This window comes from Marmota monax, unplaced genomic scaffold (assembly GCF_021218885.2).
Source record: "Marmota monax isolate L192 unplaced genomic scaffold, Marmota_monax_Labrador192_F-V1.1 WCK01_AAM20220418_F8-fsc00068, whole genome shotgun sequence".
Taxonomy (NCBI): Eukaryota; Metazoa; Chordata; class Mammalia; order Rodentia; family Sciuridae; genus Marmota; species Marmota monax.
In genome coordinates, this window is record NW_026692352.1 from 2,863,059 (window position 1) to 2,890,090 (window position 27,032).

Below are 27,032 nucleotides of genomic sequence, written 5' to 3' on the forward strand. Positions count from 1 at the left end.
TGAGGGCCACTGGGAAAGGCGAAGTCGTGTCACACTTCCGGCCCCCCGACCTGGACTTGAGGGTAAAAGAACTACGAATCCCAGCATCACCCTGGGGCCCCGCCCCCCCAGCTACAGGTCCCTGTTAGGCATCGTGGTTATGGCTCCAGCTGGGGCGTGGTGACGCAGGTAGTTGCCAAGGAGAGTTGCGATTAGTAACCCTAAAAGTAGTGGGGCGCAGTGGCTGGAGCGGAAGCGACTGTAGGTGAGTCGGGCGGGAAAACAGGAACAAGGGAACCAGAACACTATAGAGAGGGGAGGGGCTCCACAAAAGAACTAGAAAGCTCCCTAATCAGAGACCTTCTCCCAATCCTAACCCCCTTTCACAGTGAACTCAACACTCCACCATATAGGATAGACTGGGGGGTAGGAGAGGGGAAGAGCGCTGAGATACATGCCCATACAGATTTAAGGGTGCTTCCTAACCCCCTATCGCAACATCAAGGTTTCCAGGACGCATGCCTCAAGTCCCAAACACACCTAGGAGATCGGAAATCTGGAGTTGGTTTTCCTCAGAGGAACCGAGACAGGGGAATAGCACTAGATAGACTAAATCATGGCCCCGAATTCTTGGAGATGTGGAAATTTTATGAAGCTTGAAGGGTCACTTTCCTTCCTCTTCCAAACAGTAAGATCCATTCTCAGAACGTCTGCATGTTCCTCCCATACACACTGCAAGTATCTCCAAATTAACCTCTTCCTACACCTTCATGGTCTGCTTCTTGAAGCTCAGTAATTAAGCTTCATTTCCTTTTGCAGTCCTCGTGACAGAGTTGTTGCATTTTAGCTCTTTCAGTCTCTTTATGCTCATAACAGATCTATCTGTGAGTCAAGAATGTTTATCCCCATTTCACAGACTGGAAAACCAAAACCCATTGAAATGACTTGCCCAAGGCCACACATCAAATCAGTAATAAAGCTATAAGTAGACTCCAGTTCTTCAAGTTCCAACCACATCTCTTTAGCTTAAACGTACTGTCTCTATATATCTTAAAGGCTTTTTCCAAGAAATGGGTTAAACTGCCCCAGAGAAAAGGAACCTGTATGGCCTACTTTGGGTTATTTATACTTAAGCCTGAATGAGTTTCAGGTCCTTCCCTGAAAGTTTTAATGAGAAAGGGAACTAGAGAGACTAAAGACACTAGGAATTGAAGATATTTAAACAGAAAACAATCTGGCTAACAACCCCTGTGTTCTGAAGTGCCCATAAGTAGCTAGACCTGATTATTGACCCATTCCTGTCTTAAAGTTCTTCCAGGCTTGTTTTTGTTTGCTTGCTTGTTTGTTTGTACTGGGGATTGAACTCGGTGGTTCACCACTGAATTACACCCCAGCCCTTTTTTATTTATTTATTTTTTTTTTAATTTTGAGGCAGATCTTTCTTGCTAAGTTGCTGAGGCTGTCCTCAAACTTCTGGTCCTCCTTCCTCAGCCTCCCAAATCGATGAAATTACAGGCCTGGCCAGGGTTGGTCCTTTGTCTGCTTCCCACCTCACTTTATCTTCTCTTCTTGAGTCCTCCTCCCACCCACAATTTTCATTTGTCACCTGTAAGCAGTGTATCCAGCCCAGCCCTCATATCTATGTTCTATATCCGTATAGCCAATTGCATCCTTCATTATCTCCTTCAAGATATCTCAAAGGCGGGGCTGAGGATGTGGCTCAAGTGGTAGCGCGCTCCCCTCACATGCGTGCGGCCCCGGTTCGATCCTCAGCACCACATACACCGCCAAAAACTAAAAAAAAAAAAATATTAAAAATTCAAAAAAAAAAAAAAGATAACTCAAAGGCAACCATCTGTACACCACTCCAACCCAACCCTCAACCCTCCAAGCCTGAATGTCTTCCAGTGGTCCCACAATATATAATAAGCCCCAAACCCAAGTATCCGCCCCCAGTACTAGTCTGGGGCCGGGTTTGTGGCTCAGTGGTAGAGCACTTGCCTAGCATGCGTGAGTCACTGGGTTCCATCCCCAGCACCACATAAAAAAACTAAATAAACAAAATAAAGGTATTGTGTCCATCTACAACTAAAAAAAAAATAAAAAAATAAAAAGACAACAGTCTTGCTGAGTTGCCTAGACTGGTCTTAAATTTTCAATCATCCTGCCTCCACCTCTCAAATAGCTGGGATTCACCATACCCAGGCCAAGTTATCTTTCATACTTCTTCCATTCTTCATCTATCATTAAGTCCAGCCAGCTTAACTTCCTAAATATCTTTTTCTAGTCCACATCCTTCTTGCCTTCCTTCCCAGCCATTTTGTGAACTGTAACCAAATTAATCCTTCAAAATCAAACCTGATGATATTCACTCTCCCACCCCAACCTCATTTAAATGTATAGTTTGTGGCTTTCTATTGCTCTTAACATAATGCAACATCTCAGGGTGGCTCCTGCCCACTCTCTAACCTCTACTCTAACCATAATACCTACTTTTCACTTCAGTTACATATCCTTCTTTAAGGTCTTCAAGCTGTGACTTCTGTCTGAAATGCTTTTCTTTTTCTTTTGTTGCTGGGGATTGCACCCAGGGCTTTGTGCATGCTAAGTGTGCAATACCACTGAGCTACACCCCCAACCCCTGAAATGCTCTTCCCCCTCCTATCCTGTATTTTCTCCCCCTGTACTTTATCTTTTAGAGTTGTCAATCAGTTCTTCAGTAATGAAAATATCATATCCCTAAATTAGAGCAACCTCATGTCCTTCTCCTTGTAATATAATTCATTTGCAGTTTTTTAGGTATTAAGTACCTGCTGCTTGCCACCACTATGAGATTCAACTATGAGAAAAAATATGGTTCCTGCCCTGGTGGAGTTTATAATCATATAAAGAACAAGCAGATAATTATAGTGTTATGAGTGCTGTGGTGGCAATAAATATAGGGCATTATGGAAACCAAGAAAAGAAGTTCCATGTCGAGATTTGGGGATAAGGGTAAGCTTCTCAGAAAAGTGGAATCCTGAGATAAGTCCTAAAGTAAGGACAAACAAGAATAAAACGGATAAAGAAAGAATCTATATTCCAAATAGAGAGTAAAAGGAGAAACTTTTCCAAAGGCCTAGAGGCAGGTGCAGAGAATTTGCTGTGAATTGTTGCATTTGGCTGAACTGCAGGTAGAGGTGAGGATATGAGATGGGAGCAGAGTGTAGACCAGGCTGAATCTTGAGCTTCCCTTTGGCACCTGGGAATATAACTTGCCAGAATACATTAGATTATGTAACAGATTTTTCCAACATTCTTTGGTTTTTCTCCTACCTGTAGTCTACAAGTAGTAAGCTAGGCTGATCAGTCTTCCAAGTTCCCCACCTGGTTATTCCTCAAAGCTTCCCGTAACTTTCTGTTATTACCTGTCTGAGACAGGGCAGAAATAGACTGGCAGTAAATCAAATTCCAGTTGTTAGTAATTTCCCCAAACTGGAAACAAATCTGTGTCAATTTGGAGCTGGATAAATAAGGTTAAAAGTATGAAAGATTCTATGGAATACTCTGCAGCTGGTAAAAAGGGTATGAGAGCCGGGTGTCGTGGTACATGCCTGTAATCTCAGTGACTTGGGAGACTGAGGCAAGAGGACCACAAGATCAAAATCACCCTCAGCAACTTGGAAAGACCCTAAGCAACTCAGCAAAACTCTGTCTCTAAATAAAATACAAAATATGGGTGGGAATATGGCTTAGTGGTTGAGCACCCCTGAATTCAATCCCCAGTTAAATAAATAAATAAATATTTTAAAAGGACTGGGGATGTGGCTCAGTGGTGAAGCACTCCTAGATTCAGTCTCCAATACAAAAAGAAAAAAAAAGAAATGAGTACAGAGACAACAACTGTTTTCATTTATTGAGCACTTGTTGTAGGCCACATAATAGATTCCAAGATAGGATTTGTGTTCATTTCACAGGTGAGCAAACAAGCTATGATGAAATTTTGTTCAAAGTACAGTGGGGGTAAGCATCAGTTTGCTATTGCTGTATAACAAAGCATCCTAAAACACAGTGGCTTACAACAATAAGCATTTGTTCTTGCTTCTGTGTCTCTTAGTTGTATGGTTTTGGTCATGGCTAACCTCATCATGTGACTGCAGTCATCTGTAGGTTGGGTGGCTCTCCATAGCCTATTTTGGGATGGCCTCAGCTGGGATCACTGGCTCTCTTTCACATGTTGATTACCTGTACATCTCTCATATCATTCCAAAAGGCCAGCCACGTTCTCACGGCACTAGCAGAGAGCAATCTCTGCTTTAAAGTTTGTTAGCTTCATGTTTATCAACATCCCATTGGACAGAACATGTTAAAATGCTGAACCCAGCATCAAAGAGAGATGGAACTACAAAGGTATAGGGCAAAAAGGGATGGATACAGGGGAGACCATGAATAGGGACCATCAAAGCAATCAGTCTAATTCAGGATGCACTGATCAATTTTATCTGGAAAAGAAAGACTTTATAAAAGAAGGTACACTGGAGCTGAGTGTTGAAACACGAAAGAGTATTCACTAAGCAGGCAGCTGTTACTGGAAACTGGATGCTGGCCGGTTTGCCACAATCAATAGAAACCCAGCAGGTCTTTCTGTGCTCATGACAGGGTTCTATTATTTGTACTTGGCTTCATTCCTTTTGGTCAGGCACAGGGCAGCAGGCACTCAACAAATGTTTGCAGTGTTGAATTGATATCTTACTGTGAATGAAGTGTGGAATGAAACAGCTGAACCTGGGAACCAATTGTTAGAACAGCTTAGCATCAAGTCTCCCAAAACAGAAAACAGAAATCCTGTACGAGGCAGTTTTTCTTTCATTCATCCCACAAGTTTCCTGATTGCCTGTCATAAACCAGGTTCTGTGTAAGATGATGGATAAGATGCTAGCTCACAACCTCCATTTAAACCTGTTTAAATGGAGAAAGCTAATAACTCTTTCCAACAAGCAAATTTGATCAGCTTCTTAGGGCTCAATTTTTACTACTAACTCATTCAGAAAATTCATCAGGAGCTACACAAAATTAGGTCTTAGGATGCACTGAGAGTCTATGGTTACTAAGGAGATTAACTGTAAAAATATGCCCTTCAGTATTTTAAGGTAAAATCCATGTTCAGTGGTATAGAATTCTAGGGTTCCAACCCAGTACATATTTTGAGAGGAATATTCGGTCTTACTCAAAGGCATCAAACCTGTTACAGGTGCTGATGTGGGAAGGACTCTAAGCTAGGTTTCATTTGCTATTTGCTTTGTTGAGTACCTGTAGATTTTTTTTAACCCATTAAGTCTCAGGTTTCAATTCTGTGCAAATATTCAGTCTGTTGACACAGGTGCATTAAAATAGATTGGAAATACAGTCCAAAGCTTATATATGTGTTTATATACATATATATATAAATATATATAGTATATTATGTACTATACACTATTAATTTGGGAAAGATACTGGGGATTAAACCCAGAAGCACTTTACCACTGAGTTACCTCCCCAGCCCTTTTTATTTTTTATTTTAAGACAGGGTCTCACTAAGTTGCTGAGATTGGCCTTGAACTTGCAATCCTACTGCCTCAGCCTCCTGAGCCACTGGGATTACAGGTCTGTGCCACTGCACCACTGTGATTTTCTTTTTCTTTTGGTATCAAAGATTGAACTCAGGGGCACTCAGCCACTGAGCCACATCCCCAGCCCTATTTTGTACTTTATTTAGAGAAAAAGTCTCACTGAGTTGCTTAGTGCCTTGCTTTTGCTGAGGCTGGCTTTGAACTTGCGATCCTCCTGCCTCAGCTTCCCAAGCTGCTGGGATTACAGGTGTGTACCACTACACCTGGCTCCACTATATATTTTTTTTAGTTGTAGATGGACACTTATCTTTAGTTGTTTATATTTATGTGGTGCTGAGTTTTGAACCCAGTGCCTTATGCATGCAAGGCAAGTTATCTATCACTGAGCTGCAACCCCAGTCCCTCCACTATAAATTTTTATAGGTGTTCCACAACTGGGATGATGGGACAAAATGGAATAAGACTTAAAAAAAAAAAAAAAAAAAAAAAAAACAACCTTTTTTTCTTTTTTCTTTTTTGCAGGGAGGACTGGGGATTGAACTCATGGGTGTCTTACCACTAAGCTATATCCCCAGTCCCTTTTTTTTTTTTAATTTTGAGACAGGGTCTCACATGAAGTTGCTGAAGCAGGCCTCGAACTTGCAATCCTGCTGCCTCAGCCTCCAGAGTCACTGGGCCTATATGTGTGTACCAGCATGGCCAACTCAAGACACAAAATTCTTATTGTAATGTTAATCCAGCATGTCTAAGAAAGTACCTGTCAGTTAGGGCAATAAGAGCCTCTACCACATTGTCTATGTGTTCCTACAAAATCCATTCTGCTGCTACTTGTGGGATCTTCTTAGCCAGCCCCCAATCTTCCTCCTTGTGACTTTTGCCAGTTCCACCTTCTGTTACAGCTTGACTTTCCGCTCCCAGGACCTTCTATCTCCAGTGACAATCATGGTTATCTCCGGAGTAGAAATCAGGATCTCCTACTCCTCCACATAGTTGGTAACCTGCTCTAGATCGACCACACCCCTGTCATGCTTCTGTTGTTCTTTGAAGAGACTCTGGGTTGCTGGTCTCAGTCTCCAACACCAGCTCCTATGTCCCTGTCATTCATCACATTCTGCCTATAGATTTGATATCTAAAGATTCAGGTCTCCCTAATCAACAGCACATGTCCATGGGGCCAGTCCACCACTCAACAGAGAATTCAGCTGTTGTGTGACTCAAGCTGGCACTTCCCCAAAGCTCAGATGAGATTGCTATATTTTGGGGGGTTGGGGGAATTCAAAGGGATTGAACCCAGAGGTGCTTTACAACTGAGCTTCACCCCTAGACCTTTGTATTTTTTGAGACAGAGTCTTGGGCCTTGCCAAATTGCTGAGGCTGGCCTTGAACTTGTGATCCTCCTGCCTCGGCCTCCCAAGTCACTGGGATTACAGGTATGCACCACTGTGCCTGGTGAGACTGCTACTTTTTGAAAGCAAGACATTCCCTTTGTAACCCTCTAAACCTACTAAACTCTATCCTTGCCTACATTAAATCACCAAAAAATGAATTTATTTGTACTGTATTTCAGGTCCTTGGTTTTTAATAGAAAATCCATTTGTTTATTTTGGTATTGTTGAGGATCAAACTTATGGCCTCAAGCATCCCAGAGCAAGTGCTTTACCACTAAGCTAAAGTCCCAGCCCCCAGAAATTCCATTTTAAGAATACTTCCCATCAGGCATGGTGGCATACACCTGTAATCCCAGTGACTCAGGAGGCTTGAGGCAGGAGGATTGCATATTCAAGATCAGCTTCAGGAACTCAGGTCCTAAGAAACTCAGTGAGACCCTATCTCAAAATTTAAAAACAAAAATTAAAAAAAAAAAGGGCTGTGGGTGTGGTTCAGTGATAGAGTGGCCCTAGGTTCAATCTCCAGTACCAAAAACAAAACAAAACTTGCCAGTTTCATTGTCTCTGCACATAGAATAATTTATTCTTTGAATACAGTGATGAAAACTAAATAGTCCAAGGTTTTCCTTTTTGCTTTAGCTGCCAGGAATTTTGGAACTACATATAGTCATAGGTTTTATGTGTGTGATACTGGGGATTGAACCCACACGACCACTGAGCTACATCCCCAGCCCTTTTTATTTGAGACAGGGTCTGGCTAAGTTGCTTAGGGCCTTGCCAAATTGCTGAGGCTGACCTTAAACTTGCAATCCTGCCTCAGCCCCTCATGTTGCTGGGATTACAGACATGTACCACTGTGCCCAGCTAAGTGTAGATTATTAAAGTCCCTGATACATCTCTTCCTTTAATCTACTTTCTGATCTTCCTTTTCCACATTTATTTTTCTGCATCTGCATTGTCCAGTATAGCCATTAGTCACAAGTAGCTAATTCAAATTGGGATGGGGGGCATAATGTAAAATATCTTAGTAATTTCTAATATTGATTACATGCTGAATATTTTGGATATATTGGATTAAATAAAAATTTGAGATGAAATTAGTTTAATTTTACTTTATTATTGCTCCTAATTTAATTACATGTTAAAAATTACATATGAAGCTTGCAATTGTGATTTTTATTATATCTCTATTGGACAGCACCGTTCTACAGATCATCCTGCTTTAACAGTGTGTTACTGAAAACCTCATCCTTTTGGAAAGGAGGGAAAGTATTAATGCAGAGGAGGTGACAGCAGTAGATGATGTGCAAAAGGGGGAGGTTAACTAGGACATGCACTTGTCCATCTATTTGTCTTTTGTTTGTATGATTCACAAAAAAAAAAAAAAAAGAAAGAAAGAAAAAAAACTTCCTTGGCAAAATGAGTTTTTTCAGCTCTCTTCATCCCAGGTAAGTAGTATTCTGTAGCTTGCCCATCTCCAGTAAAAACCTGTTCTCAGATTTACTTTAGCTAATATACTGGAAAGGATCTGATAAGACAATTCACACCACATTGCAAATAACTGGTAACTTTATGTTTACCCCTCTCAGAGTGAATTTCCATTTTAACAGGGAACAAACCCTGAACCCAAAGGAACGAATCCCTAATGGTGGAGTTTCAGTCATCAGTGACAGGTGAGTGAGAAGTAGAATCTGGTTTTATGTGTGTGTTTATATGTATGGCTACACTCTGGATGTGGTTGAGAGTAGGGTCTTTGGATAGAAAGGTGATGTGGCTGACCAACAAGCGGAGGAAAGAAGGTAGCAAATCCCCAGCTGGATCAGAAATGGGAAGGGCTCTCAGACACCAACCAGATTCAGTGCTGGCCCTCAAGGGTTTATTAAGCAATAGAATAACACAGTTGATGTCACCAGAGGGTAGGTATGAAGATGGTCTCCGTGGTAACTACTATGGAGTAGCAGAAAGACTCTGAGTAGGATTCAGGAGACTTGTTATTGCAGTCCACTGACTCACTGGCTTAACTCTGGGCAAGTCCTTTACCCCTTGGGTCTCATTTCTTTCTCTAGAAAATAGAAATGGGTGTTTATAACTATGAAATGAGTTCTAAGAGATGTGAAGATGCTTTGAGAAGTGCCTTACAAATGCAAGAAATAATGATTAATATCTTAAAATGGAAATGCAGCTGGGCAGGCCTACTAGAATGGAGAGTAGAAAGCAGAGATGGAAGGCTATGGGGAAATTGAAGTTTGGATGTACCTTGTACCTGGAAACATGTGTTCTCTGTCCTCCTAGGAACCCGGACTACCAAGGCCCATGCTTGCACCTGATGAATGATGGCCTGAACTATGAGCAAACGGGACTATAAGAACACTTCGGTGCAGGAGCCCCCTCTCGACTACTCCTTCAGAAGCATCCATGTCATCCAAGGTCAGCCCACAAAATCCAGCACTCCCACTCACCATGGCAGCAGGCCTGGTATGGTCCCTAAGGAGGGACCAGTCTTCCACTTAAAAGTCTAAGAAGACTCTGCACATACACTTGCAGATTTGTTGTTATCTTTGCAGGATAAGAAGGAAATGGGAGATTTTTTTGCCCTCTCCCGCTGGTGCCAGGGATCAAACCCAAGACCTCACACATGCTGTGCAAGCACACTGAACTCCTGACTTTTAATTTTTATTCACCTAACTCATTTCATTTGAAGGTTCTCAGGTATGGGGAGGAAGGCAGGATTAGGAGTCTCTTCACAAGCAGTGGTACTCTGCTCCAGTACCCTTCTGCCACCTCAGGATCCCACCTACTCCAGGATTATGACAGACAGCCACCTAGTGGATGCTGCCTGACCTGAAACTGAGGAGAGGAGAGTTAGTGGTGGGTGAGGGTGGGAACAGTGTGTCTAATAAGAGAATGGAAGGGAATGTGAAGACATGCTGGCTAGGTTTGGCAAATACTTCCTTCCCCTTTAGACTGATTAAAAAAAAAAAGAAAGAAAAAGAAAAGTAAAAACAAGGGGGTGCTTAGGGGCAAGAGGGAATAAGGACCCAAAACCCAAACTGGTGTCTAGTTCTGACTCTGCAATTGACTATGTGCCTAAGCAAGGTCCATCTGTCTTATGGACCTCATTTTTAAAAAATGAAGTGGGGGTGGGAGTGTTGGATATGTCTCTCCTCCTCAGCCAAACTTTCTGAGGTGGTTGTTAAGGCTACCTTCTTATACTTCCTTTCCTCCCATTCACTCTGGAACTCACTCCATTCTGGCTTCTGCCAGACTCCCTGGACATATTTAAAACTGTTCTTTCCTGGTTCTCCCTGTCATCCCATAATTACTTGTTAAGTTCTTTTATGGCTTCCTCTTCCTCTTTGACCCTTGTCTCTATTCTCACTCTCTGGAGAGTCTCTGTTCCCTAACTTGTACACCTTATACTAGTTCTTTATGAGATAACAGAACTGGCATCCACCCAGTCACCCAAAAAAAAAAAACAAACAAACAACAAAAAAAAAAAACTGAGTACCACCATTGAATATACTATTATACTATCTTCACATCCAGTTGGCCAAGTCATGTTGATTTTATGTCCCTCTCATCTCTTGCTTAGATGACTGACAGAGCCAAATTGGTCTTTTCATGCCACCCACCCCCTAAAATCTATACTTGAATTGGAAGCTTCACAGTGAGCTTTCAAGTGAAAAATCTGAACCATCTCCTTTGCTTTAAATGCGTCAGTTCCTTCCCATCACCTATAGGAAAAAGCCCCAAACCCTTAGCTTGGCATTTAAGACTCATGATTGAGACAGTTGTGGTGGCACACATCTGTAATCCCAACAACTCAGGAGCCCAAGGTAGGAGGATCACAAATTCAAGGCTAACCTTGGCAATTTAGTTGACCTTGTCTCAAAATAAAATTTTAAAAAGGGGTTGGAGATGTAGCTTGGTGGTAGAGTGCCCCCAGAACCATACCAAAAGAAAGGAAAAAAAACGTTGAGACCAGACAAGTAACTAACTTAGCAAGACTCGTATCCAAAAACAAAACAAAATGCACTGGCATGTAGTTCAGTAAAATGATGACCTAGTATGTATAACCCTGGGTTAATCTCCAGTACTGGAAGGAGGGAAAACAATTTGGTTTGCTTCCTTTTCCCTTCTTATGTAGTGTGCATGTGCACACTCCCTCGTGCTGTTCTACAGTTCTGTAGCTTTGCTTATGCTGTTCACATTCTTTGCCTGGTTAACATCTCCACTGAGGTCCAGCTCAGGCTTCACCTTCCCTGGGAAACTTCCCTGAGCTCCTAGACTGAGTGAGGAGAAGCACTCATCATACTATACTGCCAGTTTGCTTCCATTTTACCTGAACCACCTCCTCCAAGACACAAACATCTGCTTTATCCCTTCCCTATTGTTCACAGAGAGCCTGGCATGAACTATCTCTTGTTGTGTTCACCATCATATATCCAATATTTTAGACATTGTAGCTCACCATCAGAATACAAGGAGGACCATCAGGGTGAATTCTATTGAATTAAATTCTATGTGTACCACTAGTGGACAACTCTTGATATTTGGGCTGTCATCTTCCTGGTTCAAGCCCAACAACTCTAGTTCTTAGATTTCCTCATCTATAAAATAGAATTACCACCAGGTGCAGTGGCACACGCATGTAATCCCAGTGGCTCAGGAGGCTGAGACCAGAGGATCACAAGTTCAAAGCCAGCCTAAGTAATTCAGCAAGACGTTGCGTCTCTAAAATAAAATATAAAAAAGGGCTAGGGATGTGGTTCAGTGAACCCAGCCCCTGGGTTCAATCCCCAGTACCAAAAAAAAAAAAAAAATAGAAGTGGCTTTGCTCATTCCTAACTCCACACAGAGGTGGTACACAGAGGACTCAATGATACCACAGACACGAGACCATCTGAACCTGGAAAGCCAAGAGTTTGGGATGGGAAGTTTTTGACCCCATAGTTAAATCTTGCATCGATTGATAAGAGCTTATGGAACAGGGGTCACTCTAAACTCAAGCATAGTGTTATGGCCTGTTAGCCCTTCGGTTATATCTGGGGATGCTCATCTTGACAGATTTGTTCCTTCCAGAGAAGCAAAGATGATATACCCAAGCCATACTTTGTCTTCACAGATCTGATAAGCGAGGAGCCAAGGGTAGGGCTCCGACCACTGAAGCATTCAAAGTCAGGAAAGTCATTGACCCAGTCCCTGTGGCTGAACAACAACGTCCTCAATGACCTGAAAGACTTCACCCAGGTGGCTTCACAGATCCTGGAGCACCCAGAGAACCTGGCCTGGATTGACTTGTCTTTCAATGACCTGACTTCCATTGACCCTGTGAGTTTCTAGCTGTAGGAGTTCAGTCAAGGGGTGAGAATGGAGAGAGGCGGGTAGGGTAAGGCCACTGTCCATCCCCCAGCCTCTCTACCATCTTATGAAGGAAGTTAAACAAGCAGCATGATGTAGTATAAAGCACATGGCTTTAAGGTCACACAGATGCAGATTCCAACCTTGGCTTTGCCTCTTAACTGTGACTTTGGGCAAGCCACGTAACCTCTTAAAACCTCAACCTTCCTGTCTGAAAAATCAGGATAATATGCCAGCATCATAAAGGGTTTGTAAGGATTAAATGAAAAGATACAAGAACCAAGTGGCACATGGATAGCTGAAGCAAAATTGTAGCTGTCATTACTGGGTACCTACTATGTCTCATGCTGAGTTCTGCTATGAATGAGGTAGATAGAAAAGTACAACACTTACTTTTTGCAACTTCTGGTTCATGTTTTAAGAAATGGGGAGACTGTAACCCTGATATAGTGATCTTAATTTAACTAATATCTTAAAAGTTTCTCTTATGTACCTAGCATGATACTCTGTACTCTGGTCCCTTGCTGTGATAAGACTTTTAGTTCACCTCAAGTGGGAAGGTCTTTAGTGAAGCAGCAAGTAAGGCTCAGGGACCAGCAGGAGAGCCATCACCTGGCCAGACAGTAGCAGTGATGGGACTAGGGGCCTATACCTCCTGTCCAAGACAGAAGGTCCCCATACCTTCTTTCCTGAGATCACAGTTCTATTTCAATGTGATATCCCTCTAGCCCTTAAAAGGTAAATTAAAGTAGGTTAGAATCCTCCAATATAGCTATAAGGATTGGAATAGAGGGCAAGTTGTTCCCCAAACTCTTCCTTTTTTTGCCAGCAAGTTAGTCCTGAGCAGAAATCAAGGGTCTTGCCAGACTGTCTTTCGGTTTCCTCCCTAACAGATCCTAACAACATTCTTCAATCTGAGTGTCCTCTATCTTCATGGAAACAGCATCCAGAGCCTGGGGGAAGTGAATAAGTTAGCTGTCCTTCCTCGGCTTCGAAGCTTGACACTCCATGGTAACCCCATAGAGGAAGAGAAGGGGTATAGGTAAGTATCCTGTCCCTGAGCTGGGATTCAGTTGGGCTCCCCTGGGAGACCACAGAAGGGGAGACAGGAAATCCAAGACCATTCTTCTACCACATGTAAACCTGGGAAGGGAGAACTATAAGCATTTCTTGCTATCAGTTTGGATGAACCCAGTCTCTCTCTCACCATATTCAGGTCCCTCCATTCCTTGCAGTGAGGGAAAAGAGCAGCAACAGGTGGAGGGGAAGGGGATTCTGGTGGGGGGGCAGGCCCCCAGCCCAAGTCTTCCCTACAGGCAATATGTGCTGTGCACCCTGCCCCGTATCACCACGTTCGACTTCAGTGGGGTCACCAAAGCAGACCGTACCACAGCTGACGTCTGGAAACGCATGAACATCAAGCCCAAGAAGGCCTGGATCAAGTAGGATGCACTCTGAGGTTCCCAGGACCCCAGCAGTCCTGAAGGCCTGAAGCTAGTCAGCTTAGTTTGAGAATAAATGATTTGAGCTGTTGTTCAGAGTAGAAGTCACTTGTACCTTGCAAAGATGCCCTCCAACTCCAGCAACTGCCAGTAGCTCTAATATTACTTCATTGAGGCAGGCAATGGTGGGAAAGGCCTGCTGGCCAGAGACACAGGGGACCTGGGTTTGCATGTGTCCTTGGAAAACTTATCTAGCCTCTCTGGGCCCCTCTTTTCTCTTCAACTTAGATATCATGGGATTAGAGATCAGCATTTCCCAAATTCTTCACAGAATGCCAGGTTCTTGGAGCTGCGACAGAGGCCTCAAAGACAGGCCCAGAAGATGGGCTATGTTCTACTTCAATCAGATCACAGTAGTCCTACTCTTAATATTTATATGTTGGTATTCTGCTTAAGATTCCATTTCATAGCCAGGCATGCCTATTAATCCCAGCAGTTTGGAAAGCTGAGGTAGGAGGATCACAGGTTCAAAGCCAGCCTCAACAACTTTTTAAGGCTTCAGCAACTTAGCGAGATCCAATCTCAAAAAATAAAAAGGGCTGGGGATATGGCTCAGTGGTTAAATGTCCCTGGGTTCAATTCCCAGTACCAAAAAAAAAATAAAGATTTCATTTGATAAAAAGATCTTCTGATTTTGAAAACGTTTGCTTGCTGGGTCCTTATTAAGCATCCCTAGCAGAATCTGGTCTCCTCCACCCCTAGCGCCATTGTAATTCTACTGAGCCTGAAGCAGGGTCTCCAGCATTCATAACTGCCTCATATTTAGTTCTGTCCAGCTGTGACAGTGTTTGATAGGGATAAGAGCAGTCTTATCCAACTTGAGGTTAGCCTAGGCTGAGTCTAAGCTAAGCCTGGGAATTCTAAACACTAATTCTCCTAGGTTCCTCTTTTTTTTTTTTTTTTGGTACGGAGGATTGAACCTGGGGCGCTTCACCACTGAGCCACATCTCCAGCCCTTTTTATATTTTATTTAGAGACAAGGTCTCCCCGAGTTGCTTAGGGCCTCACCAATTTGCTGAGGCTGGCTTTGAACTTAAGATCCTCTTGCCTCAGCCTCCCAAGCTGCTAGGATTACGGCGTGTCTCACCACACAGTTCTGGATTCCTCTTAATGATCCTAGAAGATACCTCCTCCCCCATCTCATTGCTCACAGACTTGAATAGCCAGAAATAAATAGTTGGGTAGTAGGCAGGACAGAGGGGCTGGAACCAGCACACAAATGAATACACTTCCTTTATCGAGGGTGACAAACAAAAAGAAAAAAAGACCAAACATGTAAAAACCCAGGGTACTGGAAATACAAACTCAATTCATTCAAATTCAAGCTCATCCAGACCCTGGGCACAAACCCTAGTGAGGTGCATGGGAGCACCAAGTCAGAGAAAGGGGGACAGGAGTGAATCTGAGGCCAAGAGAAAGGGTGGGAAGGACCTCCCCCTAGGTCCCTTGGTGTTCACTCCCACAGTGGTATCTCCACCTTCCAATGACTGTGAAGACCTTCCAGTCCCTGTCCTCTTGGCTTCCACCCCAGCCAGGGCTTTGAAGGCCAGTCCTGAATGGTTCTACCCTCCCTTGCTCCATCCTCACTTGCTCAGGCTTCTAGCCTCGCTCTTCTCCTCCTCCACGTTCTTCTCAGTGATTAGTAGCAGGTTGGGGTACTGTATAAGCCGAAGTGAGGCTGGGGGCCATGGGAGGTGGGATGGAGACAGGTGAAGAGAGGAGAAGAGCTGTCCAAAGACCCCTCTCTTCATGGGATCCCAAACTGTACAACCAGCTCCTCTTTTGCGTCCACACGGATCTGAGAAAGTGCACTGTAGGCATAAGCAGCTATCCTGGAGACCTGAGGCAGAAGGGCCAGAGAGGAAACGAATAGAGAAATATGTGAGAGGGGATCCAGAAAAGGAGAAATGGGGGAATGGGATGGCAGTGAGGGAAAAGAAGAGGGAATGAGGGAGGACAAAAAGCTGATAAGAGGGCTGGGGTTGTGGCTCAGTGGAAGAGTGCTCGCCTAGCACATGCAGGGCCCTGGGTTTGAGCCTCAGCACCACATAAAAATAAATAAGTAAAAGGTATTGTGTCCAACCACAACTAAAAAAAATAAAATAATAAAATAAAAAATAAAAAAAGCTGATGAGAAAGGCAGAAGGAAAAAAAAAAAAAAAAAACCCAGAATAACAATCAAGGTTGAGGATAGACAGACTGGTGAGGACAGAAAAAGTTAGAGAAACTGGGGTAGGCCACAAGGCTCCCTAACTCTACTCCCTACCTCTTCTAAGGCAGAATGTTTCCCTAACTCTACTCCCTACCTCTTCTGAGGCAGAGTGGTAAACCCTTCTGCTATACTCTGGGCAGTTTGGGAAGGGCAAAGGAGGCAGGTTGGTGTGGCTCACCTGTTGCAAGTCAGAGAAGGGGATAGGCTCGCTGGCCAGCACTTGGTGGGGCTGGCTGGTAAGAGACGGCAGCGGTGGCAGCTTCTTCCAATGGGTCAGGCTGCTGCTCAGCACAGCCAAGCGTGTGCTGGCCAAGAGGAAGGGGACAGGGAAGGTTAGTTAGGCCATAGCCTTCGCTTCCCTACCCGGTCCTGCCCAGTCCTGCCCAGCTCAGCAAGCCTCACTCCGTGAGGCCAGAGGAGCAAGATGACAGGGGCCTCACTCAGCTTATCACAAACTCACTCTTGGTGCAACTTTGTCCTCAGCACCCTCAAGATTACGCAGGGCAAACAGGGCTGACATAAACATCAACTGTGGCTTGTGGTCAGTCTCCTGGGCTGCACCAAAATGAGGAGGCTGTGCTAGGGCCCAGGCTCCAAAGATGGGAAGGTATGGAGGGCAGACGAGGGGCCCAAGCTGGCCCAATGTTCACCTGTACTGCCTTGCCCGGTCCATGTACTCATGCTGCTCCATGCCCTGGGAGTCTGCGGCAGACACATCGATGATGTTGCTTTGAGGAAAGAAGACAGAGAGGACGTGACAAGTACTTCTAAGGGGGACAAACATGACTCCATGCAGGTGCCAATTCCAGTGCTGTCTGACATCAATATCCCCACCTGTCCATTAGAGCAGGGCAGGGCCCAACACCACCTCTCCTCAATGACCTTATCCCATCCCCCATATCCAGGCCCACTCTACACTAGGCCTGTGCTGACACATACTTACCTAGCTGTTTTTGCGAGGATGGAAGAGAGCAGGGCCTGCTCATCTGTGCGAGCAGAAGGCAGGCTGTGGTAGTTGGGCTCAGCTCCATTGAGGGCTTTGGTGGGGGGACTACTAGGGTCCAATAGCAGCTTCCGCTCCTCTCGGTCCTAGGAGAGGCCATTGAGAAGTCAGGCCCAGGACTTTCCTGTGTTTCTCCCCTCAGCCCAGCTCTCATCTTTAAACACCAAAAATATTTTAAAATATGAATATTCAAAAGTGCCAACTTTATGGAATGTTAGGTAAGACTTGGTCCCTGACTGCCCTTAGGAGCTCAGCTGAGTTGGTGGTCTGGGATGAAGTAGACCAAGAGGTCCTAGAGGTCCTGCACAGATGAATAGAGGTACATAATAGGTGTTTAGAATACAACCCAGTACCCAGTGGAGAAAGGATATTGGAGGGAGAAGACAGAGGAGGTGGGAAAATACCAAAACAATAAAGTCTAGAGGGAAAATAGTGCAAGTCAAGTGCCTTCCTGATCCCTCAAACAAGGCTTGCCCCAGCAAAGCTGTCTGTTCCCAAGATGCAAAAGCCCTGGGCTGGGGATGTTGCTCAAGCGGTAGCGTGCTCGCCTGGCATGCGTGCGGCCCAGGTTCGATCCTCAGCACCACATACAAAGATGTTGTGTCCGCCGATAACTAAAAAAATTAAAAATTCTCTCTCTTTAAAAAAAAAATAAATTAAAAAAAAAAAAAAAGATGCAAAGGCCCTGGTGAGTCTAGACAAGATACTAGGCTCCAAGCAAGCCCAACCCCTCACATGGCCATCCTGATCATCTCAGGGCAGAAACCTCTGCCCAGCCTTTGAGGGGATATCATGACTCTGCTCCCTTCTTGAGGTAGGTCCATTTACCTTAGGTGTTCACCCTCCTGTCTTGCGCTCTGTATATGACTCCCAGACCAAAGTGAAGCGTGCCTAGTATATCCTGACCTAAGAGAACAGTGGAGCTTTCCCTCTCTTGCCAAACTACCATACCTCTTTCATTTTTTTAAGCTTTCCAGATGCCTTTACTTATTTTGCAATAGTGGGGAATAGAACCCAGAGGTGCTCTACCACAGATCTTTATTATAATTATTTTTTATTTGGAGATAGTATCTTGCTAAGTTGCCCAGGCTGCCCTCAAACTTGCAATCCTCCTGCCCTGGCTGGGATTATGGACATGTGCCTCTATGCCTAGCTCATCATACCTCTTTCAATGTGACCTGAGCAGCCTCCTTCATTCTAGTAGCTCAATTACTACTAGTCTGCATTGATGACCATTACATCCCCTAGAACTGACCTAAGTTGAAATCTAGCCTTCCTAGTCCTGTTTCAGGCCCTGTTCTAACCTGCTTCTTTCTGGATTTGACTCTACTATAATAAGCCCAGCAGCTACAGATCCCTCTGGCTTTGTGTCAGCTGCAAATTGGATAAGCAGACCTGTTGCATATCTAAGCCACAAAGAGCTCAGGATAATGCCAAGGATGGATGGGGCAGGGAGGGCCATGGAGGGGGTGGAACCTGGCTAATGCTGAGTCATCAGCTCTCAAAGCCAGCCTACCAGATTCCTTAATGCTCCTCTCCAAGCTTGTCTCAGTTTCTACCAGACTTCCCTACTGTAGGAGCCCCACAACTCTCCTCACAGAGGGCCACTTCCTCCAGCCTTGCCTGCCCCACCCTAGACAGGCCCAGCCTCTTCACCTTCCTCTTCCTTTTCAAGCCTAGGTTGCCCAAGTGTCCTCAGGCCATTTAATTCAGTTCCCATTATTAAGAGAAAGAAGTTGTGGGCTTCTGCATCATCACCTCTAAACCCCCAGACACCCTCTATCATCCTCCATCCTCAGTACTAAATGGCTAAAAAGATGCTATTGTGGCTATAATCCCAGCTACTCAGAGGCTGAGGCAGGAGGGTCACAGATTTGAGGACAGTCCTGAGTAACATAGAGAGACCCTATCTCAAAATTTAAAAAAAAAATGGGGGGTTGGGGTTGGGAGTGTATGTAGCTCATTGGTACACTTGCTTAGCACTGCATGAGACCCTGGGTTCAGTCCCCAATACAGAAAGAAAGAAAGAAGAAGAAGAAAAAGACAAAACGTCAAAGATAAAACTCTAAGGAAAGCTGGCTCCATAATGAGGCCCGGATTTGCTTCCTATGTCTCTCCTTTCCCCAGCCCCTACTTAAGACAGATCTTCCTGAAGGACAGAGTAGTTTCTCCCAACTAGCAGTTCAAGAACAAGGTTGTTTGCCTGACTCCTAGAAGAGGTCATGCTACCCGCTTCAGAATGGACAAATAATATCACCCTACACCAAAGGATGAGTGGGGCATGGAGTAGATTTATCACACTAAAGTTTGTCCTTGAGTCAGCATAACTCAAGTCAGTGTTTCACTGTCTACCTTAGCATGAACCCACGTGTCTTGCCCATGACTGGCCACCTGGTCTACAGCATGGCTGGAAGAGACAGCCCAATAGATACAGCACATGGTTTACATGGGTACTTCTTGAGTTGGTTAAATCCCTTAGCTTCTCTGAACTTTTTCTTCACCTTTAAATAGATACTTATATCACAAATGATTGGCAAGAGTCAAATGAGGCACCTGTAAAAGCCCCTTGAAAATTCATACATTCCCCACCACCCCCATACTAGGGACTGAACCTAGGGTACTTTACCACTGAACTACATCCCCAGACTTTAGACTTTCAATTCTTCTGCATCTCCAGCCTCTTGAGCAGCTAGGATTACAAACATGCCCACTGCCCACCATTCCTGACTGCACATTTCTCTTTAGTATTTTAATAAAAGAGTAGGATAGGGGCCTACCCAAGAGCTGCAAGAGGGCCTTGGAGATGATGATGAATGGCTGTGGCCTATGCCACAGAACACTTCAAATCACTCAGCACTGATCAAGAACCTTTTCTGGGGCTTAGTAACAGAAATGAGAGCCCATCAAAGGAAAGGTGTAGATTCAGGAGATCAGCAAGCTCAGCTTTCCCTTTAAGCTGGGAGATCGTATCCTTTCTCATAAGGAATTAAACCTTGTTCCCTGTAAGAATCCATATTATATTTTAAAGGATCAGTTTGCTACTAGACCACAACTTTTCCAGTAGATAGGAATATTATGCAATCTTCTCTAACAGGCTAAAGTGAAATGAGAAATACAAGTCATGAAGCAGGCCTAACATTGGGTGGGAAATATGACTGTGTTCACTTAGTGTATGGAGCATTGAGTATCAGGAACCACTCATATTTCCCACACAAATAACATTTTCCTGTTTTTAAGTCCTTATCCCAAAATAACTTCACTGGGGATAGACTGTTCTGTTTCTGTGACCATCTCCCCCCCACTATGCTGCAGGATACTTGATGAGAAAATTCTGCTGTCTGTATGTACTATGTGTTTAAAGGTAGGTCCCAGACTCAGAGGCAATTAAAAAAGGTGAGTAGCCAGCAGTTTGAGACTTCATCCTTGGAAAGGTCTCCCTTCTCAAAGGTGGTCAGTCCAGGCAGGTAGAAAAAAGTACAAATGTACCAAGGAGAAGAGGGACACAGCCACATTCTCCAGATAGGTACCCTCTAGCCTGAGAGGGCTACCCTCTAGCTATAAACTTTCAGGCATTAGGCAGCGTTTTCACCCAGGCAAGCCAAACTCAGAACCAAATGAGCTCCCCATCCCAACTCTTTTTCCCAAATCAGCCAAAGGTAAATCCAATATCTTGCTTCCCAAGCCAATTTCCCACACGTCCCAATGTCCTTATTGTATCTACGAAATTCTTCATTAGCTATCTCAAATGCCACCAATTTCCAGAGGCCTTCTCTGAACCCAGACCAACAGTAGCCTTTTTTTTTTTTTTTAACCAACGCCAGGGACAAGATACGTAAATTCCTGATTCATCTCAGGACAGATTAGCTAAAGGGCCTCAGCTTACCCACCTCTACAATGGATTCGCAAAACCCACTAATACAAGCACAGAGAAGGCACAGGAAGTTGGGAAGGGACTGTTTCCCGGGGACCTAGGCTTAGGATCCATGAAGCTGTAAAGGTCTGACAGTACGGAGAGATGGAAGAGATGGGAACACGTCAGCTGGACCGCTGCATGCTCAACCCCAGGCCAGCACTGTGTAGAGACCTGGGACTTCAAAAGGGGTAGGAGTTCGGCTAGGCGTCCTCGCTGTAATCTGTCCCCTCCAGGCCTCCGTACTCAGTGAGCCCCGCGGTACAGCTCGCCCTCCTCTGCAGGTCTTTTTGGGGCCCCAAGCCTCAGGGTCTTAGCCCTCACTCCCGAGCCCCGCCTGCCGCGGCCGCACCTGGTCCGAATCCTCGTTTTCGCTGCTGTAGCAGCACCCCATGGCCGGGGTCGGGCCGGGCGCTCAGGCCGCGCGGAGGAGGGACGGCGTCCGTCAAGAGCCCTTCCGGTCACATGACCTGAGGCTGCCTCCCGCAAGCAACCTGCCTTTCTCTCCGGGCCTACAGCGTCCCAGAGCCGCTTGGGCTCCACTGCCAAAACCCCGACTTCCGGTCCCGCCCCCAGCCCCGTGATCATAGCCACCCAATGAGAAGGCGCACCCTACGTGACAAGATAGGAGACACGTGATACGAGGAAAGAGAGGGGTGTGTCATATGACTATCATCTCAGTCTCAAACTGGAATCATCTCCACCCCTGGCCGTAGTGCCCTTCTTGTGAGTTGCGCTGTGATCGCATGGCCCCCTAGGCCACCTTTTTGGGCCAGTGAGTGAACTCATGTAAATGCTCCATGATGCACTTCTTGGTTTTGCTTTGGTACTGTTGATTGAACCCATCGATGGTTATCACTGAGCTAAATCTCCAGCCCTTTTTATTTTTGATACAGGGTCTTGAAAAATTGCTGAAGTTGGCCTCCAACTTGACATCCTCCTTCGGCTTCCCAAATCAATGGTATTACAGACTTGTGCCCCATACCGAGCTTGTCACCATACATTTTTAAATGCCATGCGAGCCGCGAGTGGGATCCAGACCCCATTCTTGTAGATCATACAGTTGGTGTGCACACGTAGGCTCTATATGCCTGATGCCCGTGGGATGAGGGGTTTACACCTTTACAAGATAAATAGGAGTAGAGACCATCCCGGTAGAGGCTCTAGACCCACATGGTTGACCTTCTCCTCAGGCGTTTCTCTTCAATCCTAGCTTTTCACAGTAGCCACAGTAATCTAATTTACAAAGGTGGCCTTAGATTTTCTGTAAAACCTTCCCAAAGGGGCTGCAGTTGTAGCTCAGTGGTAGAGCTCTTGCCTAGCATGTGTGAGGCAGGGTTCCAGGCTCAGCACCACAAAATGTGTCCATCCACAGCTAATAAATAAAGCCCTCCCAAGGCTGGAGATTTCGTTTGGTGCCTAGGATGTGACCCCCAGCAGCTTAAAAAAAAAAGCCTCCTGCCTTCTGTTGGGCCCTGGAAAGAGGTCCAAGTCTGTCATTCCAGATGATTCATTGCCTGGCATCTGCTTCCCACTCCATGCCATGCCCAGGGGAAATACTTCTAGTCCCCCCCACCATCTATTTTCTTTTTAGTATTGGGGATTGAACCTAGGGGTGCTTTACCACTGAACTACATTCTCAGCTCCTTATTTTGTGACAGGGTCTCACTGAGCCACCCAGGCTGGCCCTGAATTTGACATCCTCTTGTCTCAAGTCTCCCTAGTGGTTGGGATTACAGACTATACCTGGTTTCACTCACTTATTAAATCAACAAATGTTTACAGTGTTTTATCTGGATAGGCAGCAGTTTTTAAAAAAAAAAAAAACAGTCAAAAGTCCTTGTACTAATGGAGCATCCAATCTAGGATCACAGCATATTGTCTTCTGTTGTTCCCAGATCAGTTTCTTCTATCAAACTTGGAGTTCCTGAAGGACAGAAACAGGTTCTAATTCTTCTCTGTGACCCAAGCCCTAACACTTGCTTAGAGAAAACTTGAATTTTGAATTGAGTAAATTCCATTCTATCACCTTGGCTCACACCATGTCCATGTCGTCATCACAGAAGTTGGAGAAGTCACCAAACCTAGTAGCACTTGTTACCCTCAAATCAAGACCCTGGAGTTCTATACGTTTTTTGAAGGCTCCTGACGGACAGGAGGCAGCTCCAGCTTGTCCCTGGGTCTGGTAACTGGAACTGCAGGTCTCAGATAACAACAGCAGCTTCAGCATTAATTATTGAAAACAGGTCCAGCTTCTTGTCTCAGGGTTACTTCCCCTAAGGACTTCCCCTCTGGTCCTGTACTCCGGTCTTCCCTAAGCAGGAGCTTCTAGCCCAGGTAAGCGGGCCTTCTGGGTTCACAAGCACACCCAGTTCATGTCCACTATCACTCACCTATTCACATCCATTCATATAGTGTTTTACCCACCTCCAACCAGGAGCTTTGAAAGGAGTCCTGCAAAGTCAGATCTGGAAGGGGAGGGTGGTCCAGAACATGGAAGAAGGACTTGGAGAAGAGGGCTGGGGGAGGGGAGTGTGTGTGATGTGTTTATGTGTATGTATGCACTTATAAAGGGAATTCTGAGAGATCACAGAGGAAGGGGAATATAAGAGGGAAGATAGGACTGGAGATGAAATATAGAATCAAGGACTCCTTCCATTCCCAGGGAAGAGTAAAGGGACAGTCTGGTGTGGGAAGACATCGCACTAACACCTTAGGAAGTGTTTTGATTACCTTTACTGAAGCAGCCCACAGTGACAGTGAAGGGTTTTTTGACTACAAAGCTTTGCTCTTTTGCAACACAGTAATGGGTCAGAAGAGACCCATATCATACCCCCACCATACTGTATAGTGGGATATGGTGGGGGTATGATATCCTAGGAGGAACTGAAGAAAGAAGTCCTGAAGAAGGGGTGACTTCAGGGATGAAGGGAAATGGGTTGTAGAGATGGGACCAGAAGTCAGTAGTATTAAGAGGTGGTATGGGGTTGGGTGCTGAACATAGACAGTATGCCATCCTTTAAAGTACAGTGTTTTGGAATCATACCAACCTGGATTCAAATCCCAATTCTGTTGTGTGAGTCTGGGCAAAAGACTTAATCTTCCTTAGCCATGGCTTGTAAAATGTGAGCCTAATAATTGCTAGTGGCAAAGACCACGAATGACAAATTGTGGTGTGGGTTTCCCCTCCCTGCCTCCCTCCATCTCAGGCCCAGGTAGGGATCATGTCCCCTGCCATTGCACTGGCATTCCTGCCACTGGTGGTAACATTGCTGGTGCGATATCGGCACCACTTCCGACTGCTGCTGCGCACAGTCTTACTGAGGAGTTTCCAAGACTGCCTGTCAGGGATGCGGATTGAAGAGAGAGCCTTCAGCTATGTGCTCACCCATGCCCTACCTGGAGACCCTGGACACATCCTCACCACCCTGGACCACTGGAGTAGCCACTGCGAGTACCTGAGCCATATGGGGCCTGTCAAAGGTCAGTGTTACCTAGCCTTCTGCTCCAGGAAGTACCCCTAAGATCTGGGATTTGTCACTGCCTTACTTGGTGAATTGGGCAGGTTAGTGACCCTCTTTGGGTCTCTTTTTTCTGATATGGGAATGAGAGACCTGCATTAAGTCATTCATTTATCCATCAAATATTTATTGCCATGTTATTTGTACCAGGCATGTGCTAGGTGCTGGGAGAGGAGGTAGAGGCCACAATAGAACCAGCCACAAATGCTGGACTCAAAGGGAGCAAAATACACGGAAGAATAACGTAACTCATTGCTTTCTAATTATCTGTGTCCCAGTCTTTCTTCCCTACCAAAGAGGCTTCTACATCTGATTCTACATCAGGAAAAGTGCCTACCTGGATTTATCTCAGACCCGACTCCCAGCACAAGTGCTTTCACAATCTTAAGAAATTCAAGATCACAAAGATATCCAATGAACAATAAAATGGGATGAAACAGGAAGCTTCTCAGGAGTCTCAAAGAAGGGATGGTTGCTTTTGCCTGGGCTCTCCTGGAGGAAGCCACATTTGAACTGAGTCTGGAAGGATTTGTTTCAGGTTTAACAGGTGGATAGGGGAAGGTGTAGAAAGGCAAAGCCAACCACAAATGCAAATGCAGCATGAAGGAATGAGACAGCATGGTTGATTCTGGGCAGTTGTTTCAGATGGCTGTTATATAGGTTATAGGTAGAAGAGCTGAGAACTGTAGCTGGAAAGGTAGGATAGGATCAGGTATGAGAAGTTCCTAAACACCAGGGTGAGGTTCTCAAGTCCAATCCTAAAGGCTTTTAGAATCATAGGAGCAGGGATTGATAAGATCAGATATGTTATATAGATTTCTAGTCTAGTGAAGACTAGACTAGCGGGGAGCAGTGCAGCTGTAGTTATGATCCAAGAGAAGTAGGATCTTAGGTGGTTGAAGCTGCAATGAGGCAGGTGGGCATTGAAGATATCTTTTCATGAGGAGCCCTGCATCCATCTCCCATGTCTTCTACAACAGCCCTCTCACCCTGTAGGTCAGATCCTGGTGCGGCTGGTGGAGGAGAAGGCTCCTGCTTGTGTGCTGGAGCTAGGCACCTACTGTGGATATTCCACCTTGCTTATTGCCTGTGCCCTGCCCCCTGGGGGTCGCCTTGTCACGGTGGAGCGGGACCCACGAACAGCAGCAGTAGCTGAAAAACTCATTCGCCTGGCTGGCTTCGATGAGCACACGGTCAGCCTCCCCATGCCCCTGACCCTGATCTTTTCTCTGCTACCCCAGGCCTTGCCCTAGCCAGGCCTCCCTTTTGAGGAATTCCCATTTAGGAAGAAGGAAGCAGCTTCACTTAGGCAGCTGGGATCCTGGAGGATGTGTGAGCTCCTATCATCTTGTCCCAAGTCACTTGCAAATATTTTCTTCTGCATGACAAAAGTAGCAGCTAAGAGGAAGGTCTCCAGAGCCCAGCAAATATGAATCCAAATCTTAGCCTTCCTCTAGTTAGCTGTGAGTCCTTGGGCAAAGAACATATCCTCTGAATCTTAGTTTCTTTATGGGCAGAATGGAAATGACAATACTAATCCTGATTTCTTGGGTTCTAAGCACCTAGAAATGCCTAACATGAAGTAAGCCAGATCCTGGTTGGGTCCAGAGTGGGAAAGCAATCTGGCCAATCCTTACCTCCAGTACCTCCTACCCAACAGGTGGAGCTCATTGTTGGCAGCTCAGAGGAGGTGATCCCACGCCTACGAGCCCAGCACCAGCTGAGTCAGGCAGACCTTGTACTCCTGGCACATCGGCCCCGGTATTACTTGCGGGACCTACAGCTGCTAGAGGCCTATGCTCTGCTGCCAGCTGCTGCAACTGTCTTGGCTGACCATGTGCTCTTCCCTGGTGCGCCTCGCTTCCTACAGTATGCCAAGAGCTGTGGCCACTACCGCTGTCGGCTCCACCACACTGGCCTCCCAGACTTCCCAGCTATCAAGGATGGCATAGCCCAGCTTACCTATGCTGGACCTGGCTGAGGTCCAGGACCAGGGATATTTACCAACACTCCCTACCCCTGCCCAAGCAAGGACCTCAGAACATTTATTTCCTCCCTGTTCGGAGCCTGACATGTGCTGGGCTCAGAGCTGGGGGGCGTTTCTCCCTAACTTTACCCTTCCAGCCTGCACACTGACCCAAAGTGTCATATTCTATCAGGCTGCTTGGTTCCATTGGTCCCCCTCCTTCTGGAGAGATCCATGGATAGACAACAGTCCATGGGCCTGAGCCCCCAACCCAGCTCTGTCACTGGTTTGCTGGGTGACTCCAGGGGAGTCTTGCCCTGCTCAGAGATTTAATCCACTCTCTTAACATTAAAGTTGCTGGCTAGGAGAGCATGAGGGCTTCTCAGATCTGGGCTTCAGAAAGCCTCTCCTCCCTAGCCCATACCATTCTGCGTGGAATCAGAGGAAAAAGCAGATAATGAGAGGCCTGAAGGATCGGCTTGGTGCCAAGTTGGGCCAGGAGAAATGACACAGGAGCTTAGGCGCAGGCTTCCCAAACCTGGCCCACTTGGCCAATTAGGTTTGCTTTATATCCCTTGAATGTCCCCTCCCCAAAGCCT

At 45.5% G+C, this 27,032-nt stretch overlaps 2 protein-coding genes across 2 annotated transcripts; one reads left to right on the plus strand and one right to left on the minus strand.

The window, feature by feature from the left end:
- Positions 1-96: 96 nt before the first annotated feature.
- Positions 97-26,463, plus strand: LOC124090998 (uncharacterized). The gene is given in 8 exon segments (XM_046441859.2): positions 97-244; positions 8,569-8,631; positions 9,251-9,385; positions 12,084-12,289; positions 13,213-13,361; positions 25,464-25,514; positions 25,516-25,660; positions 26,128-26,463. Coding segments are annotated over 6 exon segments (954 nt in total). The 5' UTR covers positions 97-244; positions 8,569-8,631; positions 9,251-9,303; the 3' UTR covers positions 26,449-26,463.
- Positions 15,038-21,476, minus strand: Lamtor1 (late endosomal/lysosomal adaptor, MAPK and MTOR activator 1). Its single transcript, XM_046441842.2, has 5 exons — positions 21,299-21,476; positions 16,977-17,122; positions 16,684-16,761; positions 16,212-16,338; positions 15,038-15,661 (listed from the first exon to the last, which is right to left on the minus strand). Exons 1-5 carry the CDS (start codon positions 21,338-21,340, stop codon positions 15,569-15,571), a joined length of 486 nt encoding a protein of 161 aa, XP_046297798.1. The 5' UTR covers positions 21,341-21,476; the 3' UTR covers positions 15,038-15,568.
- Positions 26,464-27,032: the final 569 nt, after the last annotated feature.

Coding starts and splice junctions, on each gene's coding strand:
- Lamtor1 (XM_046441842.2), bottom strand. CDS start 21,340: ATGGGGTGCTGCTACAGCAGCGAAAACGAGGATTCGGACCAG. Junction 16,762..16,976: donor ATCCTCGCAAAAACAGCTAG/GTAAGTATGTGT, acceptor CTTTCCTCAAAG/CAACATCATCGATGTGTCTG. Junction 16,339..16,683: donor GACCGGGCAAGGCAGTACAG/GTGAACATTGGG, acceptor CCTCTTGGCCAG/CACACGCTTGGCTGTGCTGA.